The sequence below is a fragment of the Bombyx mori genome, chromosome 6 (genome assembly GCF_030269925.1).
Source record: "Bombyx mori chromosome 6, ASM3026992v2".
Lineage (NCBI taxonomy): Eukaryota > Metazoa > Arthropoda > Insecta > Lepidoptera > Bombycidae > Bombyx > Bombyx mori.
In genome coordinates, this window is record NC_085112.1 from 8,780,149 (window position 1) to 8,789,552 (window position 9,404).

The following is a 9,404-nucleotide window of genomic DNA, read 5'->3' on the forward strand; positions in this document are numbered from 1 at the left end:
TGCTATATGCCGCAATGTAATTAAAACAGATTCAAATGACGCGCAGGGTCAGTGATCTTGAAACGCGCTTGTCGCCCTTCAACTACACTCATGAAATATTAACTTAAAGGCTTATTACACTTGGCTGAATTTAGTCGACTGAATTCAGAAGCAAATTTAGAAGCTTCTGATTACACTGTTCTAAATTCAATTACTGAATCAATTGTCAGTTTAAACGCGACGAAGTAAGACGTGTCGTGTGCGTAAGAGAATGGCCCCAGTATTGTCTAGAAAACAACAATTTTTTTGTTTTTTTTGTTTTCGTTTTTTGTTTCAATTTCTCAAAATAAAAATAAATAAAAACAAGAATATCGGTGAAGAAATATTTATTGCTGTGCGGAATGTTAGCAAATATGAACTTCGTATCCAGATTTAAAATTTAGTTCTTCAATATCCCAACCCCTGATGACATAAACTATCCCTGAAACATGTCAGGCTATTTATAAATGTCTGTCACATTAAATAAAGGCGACCGAAATTAATATTTTTTATTCGAAAGCAAAAAACAAACTAAAACGTCCTCACGCACGGAGAGCTATGGGACGACTGAAACCATTAAGTAACTAAATGCGATTACACCTTCCTAAATGCGTTTCTAATTAGGCTTCTATATGATTTTGTCAGTCAGAAACCATCCTTGCTACTGAATTCAGTAGACTAACTTACTTAATGCTATTACACTTCACTGAATTCAGTAGCGACTGAATTCAGTCGACTAAATTCAGCCAAGTGTAATAAGCCTTTAACGAAACAACATGTATTTTTGTTTAGTTTAATAATGACTAACGTGTTCAATGTACAGTGTGCTTTAACAATTAATAGAAATTTCACAATCGAGATTTTGTGAATGTAGTGTCTAGGAAAGACTGCCGTTACAACTCCTTTTGGAAAATACACAGTGTAACACACTTCATTAGACACTACCACTGCTACTACAAATAATAGCAATAATAAATAAAAAAACATTAAAATAAAAGAACAAAAGTAAAATTTATTACATGTCCTTTAATGCCTTAACTATACAGATATTATACATCAACTGAGTTTGTAATTTCGACCATGATTCTGTGGCCGCTTCTTCTACTGAAATCAATGAATCACGCAGTTCTTTTTCCTCGGATATAACCTTTGTGTGAGATTTTAAAAATAAACTTAAATAAGATTGAGCTAATTCGAAATCTCTGTTACTGTTCAATGTAGTCTCTAACATTTGCAAGAATTTAACCATTACGTCTATAGAACCGCCCATGTCAGGCGCCATACTGTTGATTTCGACTTCAATAGCCGACGAGGATAAAGACTTCAAAATCTCAACGCATTTACTGAAGTCTTCATTACTATCAGAAGATACTAGTTTCTTGGCGAATGCTGACAACGTCGACAGAGATTCGGGTATCAATAACTTAGAATTACTATTGTGTTCTTTATCTTTTTCTACGTCAAATTCCAGCTCTAAGCTAGGTATGGTGGGCAGGAAGAAAGGTGCCGATTTTGGTATTGTCAGAGGTGTTTTTGGCTTATTACGTTTTTTAACAATATCGAGGTTTAATAAATTCAACCATCGCGACGTTGGCTGATTCGACAAAGTTATTAATTCTTCACTGATTTGGATGGGAGATTTGTATTCTGGTTCTTCACAGACTTCAATGATTTCTGTTTCATTTTGACATGGATCTTTTGGTGTCAATGTAGGCAGAGCTGTAAAAATTGAATAAAAATATATACTGGTGGTAGGACCTCTTGTGAGTCCGCGCGGGTGGGTACCACCACCCTGCCTATTTCTGCCGCAAAGCACTAATGCGTTTCGGTTTGAAAGGTGGGGCAGCCGTTGTAACTATACTGAGACCTTAGTACTTATATCTCAAGGTGGGTGGCGCATTTACGTTGTAGATGTCTATGGGCTCCAGTAACCAAATAGCACCAGGTGGGCTGTGAGCTCGTTCACCCATTTAGCAAAAAAATAATTATAATCTACTTGCCATACAAGATTGTGTTTTAAATATATTCTCAAAATTGTTTATCTGGTTATGATACTAGATATGTATGTTGTACTTACCAAGTTTAGGTATATCCACAGAATATCGGTCAATTGGTTTCAGGAATATCTTTTCATACAAAAGTTTGTTAGCCCACAGAAACACTCCTATATCACCGACATGCGTCGTGGCTAAGTAATCGCCAGTAGGTGACATGCTTAAGGATGTACATGGTCGCTCAGTCTACAAATAACAGTCAAATAATAAGTTATCATGTTTTTAGTACTTATACGTAATTTTTGAAAGCAATTTTCTATTTTTCGATCGTTTATTGTTGGTTAAAATTTGTTTTTTCTTAAAACAATACCCTGGGAACCTGGCATGCGTATCTCATGAAAAAGCAATCAAATATTATTATAATTTTCAGGAAAATAGCATCACAACTGACACAACATGATGACATAAAAGGATGTATATTGTGAAAATGTTCTATGTTAGTCTACTTACTACAAATATATCTACAAGTTCACCACTAGGTATGTCCCATGTACATATTGTAGAATCCATTGAAGAACTAATCAGCCACCTGAAAATTTTAAATATTCATGTTTCAAACTCCTATTTTTTTTTAATTCTGAAGATTACAAACAAGACAAAACCACTTTTTTGTGTTTCATACTAAAATACATTTATTACACACCTGCTTTGGTGGTCAAAATCAATGTCATTTATTTTTCCTGCATGTCCCTCAAATTTTCTCACTATATTCACTGTGTCTATATCAACTATAGTAATACTGAAATCCTCATTAGCCAATGCTAACAAGGCACTCTCTCTGTGGCATTTAGTCATTGAAACTGACTCTTCTAATCGCATAACTGAGTATGGTGCAGTTACTGAAATAGACATAATTCTAATTAAATGAATATTTATACTTATTCTAGGTGATTATTTTATAATATAGAATCAGCACTTTATTTTACACTAAATTGAGGTCACAATATCAAATAAATAAACAGTTATCTGTGAATCCTAATATGGAACAAGTTAAGCCATTTAAATGGTACAAAAATTAGGCACATCGAGTTTCTCAGATAATATTACTGAAAACCACCACCAAATTTATTCTATTTACAATTTTACTATACTGAACATAACAAAGATGAAAATAATAACTGGTGGATTCCTTGCATGAATAAAAAATCATTTAATTCTGCATGATATTGACTAAAATCAGATGTTTTGTGGGGACATTGTCTGGGATTGCAAGTAAACAAAATATGAATTTGTAAAAATCTTAGTGCTTGTATAGCTTGACCAATTAACATGCTTTTGAGTTAACTGTTATATATAAAGTTAATTAATTGGTAGGCATGATTTGCAAATTGTTCAATTAAATTCTGTACATAAATCAAAAATTGTTGTGATATTATAGCCAAAGGAAGTTCACTTACAATTCTTAAAGTACCAGAATTTCAGTTTATTATCTGCACCTGCAGTGATAGCCTTTTGGTTACATAAATCAGTCTCAACTCCTCTGACGGCACTTTTGTGTGCTATTTTCTTCTCATTCCCAAAAGTCCCTCTGTGTATTCCTGATTGCATGTTGAATCTGTGTACTTGTCCATTACTATAACCTAAAGGTAATTGAAATGTAATAATTTAATAAAAAAAGGGTTTTTTTGCATTTGGCATATTCCAAACTATCTCTTAATGTGTGTTTTTATTCTTTCTGTCTAAGTTTTTTTACTACCACTATAAAAGAAGGGACTTAACAAAATACAACATTTTTGAGAACATAATTAATTTTGAATACTGCTTACCGATTATAACAAAGTTTCCACAGTTAGTGACAGTGAGGCATGTTGCAACATCTCCTTTTATAAGGCCTGGAGCCTTCAGTATGTGCTGACCCATTTTCATTTTATGATAAGACCAAGTTGTCACCCAATGTAAGTTCCTATGAATCGCTGCTACACTATCCCACTGTTTATCTCTTTGCATGCATAGGCTAAGCCTTGTGACTGGCGGCATGATCAATGGATCATATTGACTTCTCTCTGTTAATAATATAAAATTTATTTCAATGCACAATATTCACTGGTGGTAGGACCTCTTGGGAGTCCGCACGGGTAGGTACCACCACCCCGCCTATTTACGCAGTGAAGCAGTAATGCGTTTCGGTTCGAAGGGTGGGGTAGCCGTTGTAACTATACTGAGACCTTAGAACTTATATCTCGAGGTGGGTGGCGCATTTACATTGTAGATGTCTATGGGCTCCAGTAACCACTTAACATCAGGTGGGCTGTGAGCTCATCCAACCAACTAAGCAATAAAAAAAAAATAAAAAAAATACCACAAAAGAATAACTTGTTTCTTTACCCTATCTTGTACCTAGTTTTCAAAAGTAAGGCTTAAAGACTTGGCTAAGAACTGTATAATTTTGCTGTTGTGTGTTTGACATACTTATGTGAAGGGATTTCTATGTGATATCTTAAATTTATAGTGTAGGTCTACAAAGTTTAACCATTAACAATAGGTATAAATTTAGGCTATGAACAAATAGTTTAAGGTTCACATTGAGTACATCAATGCCACTTCCATTTCAGGAATGGTAGTTACCTATCATCCTGTTTACTTTGTATTAATTTCTGCTGATATTTATGATAAACCTACTTTAAAGTTAATTAATTTAAAGCATATTATGCCAGTACCCCTAGCCTTTGTAGAAACACTATGATTTAGAATCTAGTATGTATATAAGACCTATCAGTTATAATAGAACTTACTTTTTTTCTTGGAAGCCTTTCTGTTACGAGAAGCTCTCCCCAAATTCTTATTGAATGTTTCTGATATAGTATTCATAATGTAGAGGCTACTATCTCTTCCAGCTACTAAAAGATTATCTCCAGTTAAGCCACAATATGTTACATAATTTGGAGGGAGAGCGGGTCCGTCTCTGCAAAAATTAAAATTTTATTATGATAACAGTGTTCTAGTAACCTTCACAACTAATTTAGCTGATTTTTTTTTTTATATATTAAGCCCTGTTATATTTGGATCTTATATTTGTTAACTAATCTGATGAAATTTTAAAAACAATACTAGTCTTTAAAATAATGGCTTAGTTTCAAAAGTTGACTTGACAATACCTTTTTCGCAAAAGTCGAGCTCCACCATCAGGCATATCAAATATCCATAGCTTCAGAGAGTTGTCCTCAGAATTTGTTACCATCAATGGTTCCGATAACATACAGTGCAAGCCTGCTACACTAGCATTATGAGCAGACTCCATCTGTGTATGAACTCTCTTTTCTTCTAAGTTCCATGTAACTATATGACCGGCAGAGCTTCCGGTAACCATAATAGGTGTGCCGTTTATTTGAAATGACAGAGAAGTGACCTTTCCCCAGTCATGGGTGAACTCCATAACAAGTTGATCATAACGCAAATTGTGAAGCACAATCTTGTTATTCGCTAAAGCTATCGCAACAACATCGATTGCAGGAGCTGGCTCCGTAATTTTAACGCAAGAGTTCCAGCCATTAAAAGTATAAACTAATTTTGATGTATTTAAATTCCATAACTGTAATCTGCCTTGTTTGCTGCCCAAGAGAACTTTGTTTAAATATGTAGGAGGATGACATATAGTGGTTATGTCAAATACTTTCTTTTCATATGGTATTTCTAGTACTACTGTCTCTTCTTTGATATCAAACACTTTCAAAATGTTTTCTTCATCTATTGATATAAGATGAGGGCCAAAAGGATACATCAACTTAATGGAAGCATTGTGTCCTCTATACACATGCGTTAATTCGCAACCACGTCTCCAGGCATAAATGTTATTTTCACTTGCAGTGTAGACATGATATTTGTCTCCAACCATACATGTTATGGGTCCTGGATGCTCACCACTAACGCTAAGCAAGCGGAATTTGTTACAGCCATAAGTGTGAAACCACTTTCCTACGCTCGTACAAAGTATTGTTTCACCACGTCTTTGGATATATCTAGCAACACACGGCACATGTGTACTAACATAACCTAAAACCCTGCTGCCTGAGAAAATGCGACTACTAGTTTTTTCTGACATATTGAAAAACTATTAAACATTTAGTTATTTTCGAGAAATTAATTCACAAAAATGTTCATCATAATATTTCTAAAATAAGACAATACGATAGTTATTCCGAATATAACTTCAAATGATCTCACTTTTAATTATTTTGTTGTTGTTTTCTAAATAGATGAACTGTTTTTTGATAATGAAAACAGATGTTTAAAACAATTTGACAATGTCTGACAAGTGACTGATTACCATGGAGTTAATAAGTACCTACAACTGGAGTGCTGTCTGATGCCGAGAAATCGGTCTCGAAAGAGAATACTTTTTGGTCGCGGTGTCCTTGTCTAATGTGGTGACCATATAAAATTTATTTATAGGATAAAATTATACACATGCATCAGTTTTGAATTTACCTTAAGTAATTCTGTGTAACCCTATGTAAATACAAAACACGTGCTTGCAACGTTTTATTTATGTAAATTCAATTCTAAACATTGCTTCGTCGTCATGGTGCCTTTTTTCGACGTTTTTTTTTGGAAGTTGCTGCGTTGTCGAAAATCTAGCACTGAGTTTTATTACAAACATCATTACCTCAGTGCTATTACTTAAACTTCCTCAAACTCATGTTTAACGTCCGAATACTCAACCGCGACTTAAATATTATGTTGAACTTAATTACGCAATTCCTACTTTAGTGTACTGGCTAAGTGGGCCGTGCAAATTAATATTTGACACACTGAGTGAGACACTGCAACACAGATGGTCTGCGCGTATCGGGTGCTCTTTTCCTACATTCACATCTTCAATTGATTTAAAATTACTTGTATTTTTACTTCTGTGCTATTATCATGACACGTGTATATTAAGTCTACTAGTTACATTTTATGAAATAAAACACAATGGGTAATAAAATGAAATGAACTGAAATTCATTTATTTGTTATATGTAAACAATTAAATAACTCTTAAATGACAAGTCAATACACATAACACAATACACATAGTACTTGATCTCTATTTACAAAATATTGGTTATATTATTATTATTAAGTTCAGTAAATTTTCTGTAATCTTATAATATAACATTTCCTCTATTTATTTTTAAGTAAATTCTTTTTTTTCAACGAAATACATAATTTATTTTAATCAATATCTAAGTGGACCATGAGTATCATTAAAATTTCGCAATTTAAATTTCAATTCAATTAAAAATCGCCATTTTTCTTTAATAAATCTAAAATCGACTTTATATTTACAATCACTATTTCACGACTTTTAAGTTTTTGTTTCAATACCTTAACATCTTGTCGTAATTTTGCTTTTCTCGGGGTATTTTTTATTTCTTGCGTTTGAGTACTTGATTCTTCTTGTTTGACCTTTTTAAAGGACATTTTCCAGAAATTCCAAAGTCATATTTACTAGAAGATCCTCCTCGTTCGCTTAACGTCAGGCAAATGATATACATGCTTGCGTGCGACGCTATTCAATACAATAAAAAAAGTTCAAGAAATACCACGTGATGGCTCTTATAATATGAAAAATACATTGCAAAATTATAGTTTTCACGATTGTTTTTTCAAATTTAGTATATGACATAGATTAAGTACAATTTACAAGACAAATGGTATTAAATATTATAATGAGAAAATATATCTCACATTTTAAAAATATATGCTCACACTAGTAAAAATTTATCAATGAATCTGACATATGGAAGGATATTCCACAAACTGGAGAGGATTCTCGCTTAAAACCACTTATATTAAAAGTGTTCACCATGATTACACGGAAACTTTTACGATTTTCGAAAAAAAAACAAGCCACAAGCTGTATCAGTGCCATTTTAACTTCGCACTACAAACGTAAATAGACGCCATTTTTCTTTTAATCCATTCATAGCTCTTTTTCGGTGATGCCAACAATTAATCTGGCTTCCCACCAAATTCAACATGAAAACCATCAGAAATCTACGTACCTACCATAAAATTTTCCATTAAACAGAGTTCTTATTAATATAGAACAATATTTTTTTTGTTAATGAGCTTTATTAATATATGATGTTCTATTAAAAATCAATATATATCATATAATCAATACTTCTTATATAATTTATTTTAATAAATTGTCATCATCAGAAAATAAATTCACCATAACTTTGTACGTTTATGTTGAACCAATTTAATTTTTGACGTTGATGGAAATTCTAAATTGACGCAATATTTTCTAGTTAAGTTTAAGTCACATCGTTTAAATAATATGTATTTAGATATATTATTGTCATAAAATGTTTAAAATCCTGTAAAGTGGATTGATTTTAACCTTTTCAATAATTTTCAACAACGCCCAAGCTACTAAAAAATCCACTAACCACTAAAAGCCATTTTTGATAACTAAGACGGGGGTCCAAATTCCGAGATTTTATGGAAAATCCTCTAAGCTAGCAACACTGCTTTTTGTTTGTAAAATGTGCGAGAGGGACACCACCACTTAATAATCATTCTCTTTTCAGACCGTTTTTCCTTACATCTTTTGCTATTTAAAAATAAACTTTAAGCCATAGAGATAAAGTATATTTTTAGTTTTTATGTCAAACGAAGTAAGCACTCCAGTTAGAATAGTAACTCTATGCTGATTACCCTTTGATTCGTCCATTAGACAAGCAAAAGGAACGCTGCCCATGCAGTAAGAACTTTTTGTCCCAAAGGTCAGTCACGTCTGTGTGTCAGTCACGTCATCGCGTCACCACGTGTGAATGGTTAAATAAAATGGAAAGCAAGCAGTTTAAAAATTTGAAACTGAAAGGTAACTAAATGAGGTGATGTAATACACCACTGTAGATGTTAGATGAGAAGAAATTAAATAACTCCAGTATACTTGTGAAACGCTTAGCTCTTAATTAGCGACCTTTACTACAGTTTTTAACCGGAAAAACGCCAAATATGCTTTCCCGCCAAAAATATTTTTTATAATTATCAAATTTTTCATTAAAGTCGTCGTGGCCTAAAAAAGGACGAAATGTTCGATACGTTCGTATTAAGCGATGCAACGATGTTCGAATCCGGCAGGCGAGTACCAATTTTTGTAATAAAATACTTTTTTTTTTATTGCTTAGATGTTTGGACGAGCTCACAGCCCACCTGATGTTAAGTGGTTACTGGAGCCCATGGACATCTACAACGTAAATGCGCCACCCACCTTGAGATATAAGTTCTAAGATCTCAGTATAGTTACAACGGCTGCCCCACCCTTCAAACCGAAACGCATTACTGCTTCACGGCAGAAATATGCAGGGCGAATACTTAACAAATGTTCACGATTGAC

The 9,404-nt window shown here is 33.3% G+C and overlaps 1 protein-coding gene across 1 annotated transcript; it reads right to left on the reverse strand.

Annotated features, from left to right (window-relative positions):
* Window positions 1-1,010: 1,010 nt before the first annotated feature.
* On the reverse strand, window positions 1,011-6,887 carry LOC101735526 (WD repeat-containing protein 36). The gene is made up of 8 exons (XM_021350858.3): window positions 5,168-6,887; window positions 4,805-4,974; window positions 3,839-4,075; window positions 3,470-3,652; window positions 2,716-2,911; window positions 2,523-2,601; window positions 2,096-2,258; window positions 1,011-1,737 (listed from the first exon to the last, which is right to left on the reverse strand). The coding sequence occupies exons 1-8, from the start codon at window positions 6,109-6,111 to the stop codon at window positions 1,034-1,036; spliced, it is 2,676 nt and encodes an 891-aa protein (XP_021206533.2). The 5' UTR covers window positions 6,112-6,887; the 3' UTR covers window positions 1,011-1,033.
* Between the last annotated feature and the right edge of the window lie 2,517 nt (window positions 6,888-9,404).

Excerpts from the sequence above, each read along its gene's own strand:
- LOC101735526 (XM_021350858.3), bottom strand. The coding sequence starts at position 6,111 with ATGTCAGAAAAAACTAGTAGTCGCATTTTCTCAGGCAGCAGGGTTTTA. Across the intron at positions 4,975-5,167 it reads GCTCGACTTTTGCGAAAAAG|AGACGGACCCGCTCTCCCTC; the intron begins GTATTGTCAAGT and ends TAATTTTTGCAG. Across the intron at positions 2,602-2,715 it reads GATTTTGACCACCAAAGCAG|GTGGCTGATTAGTTCTTCAA; the intron begins GTGTGTAATAAA and ends TAAAATTTTCAG.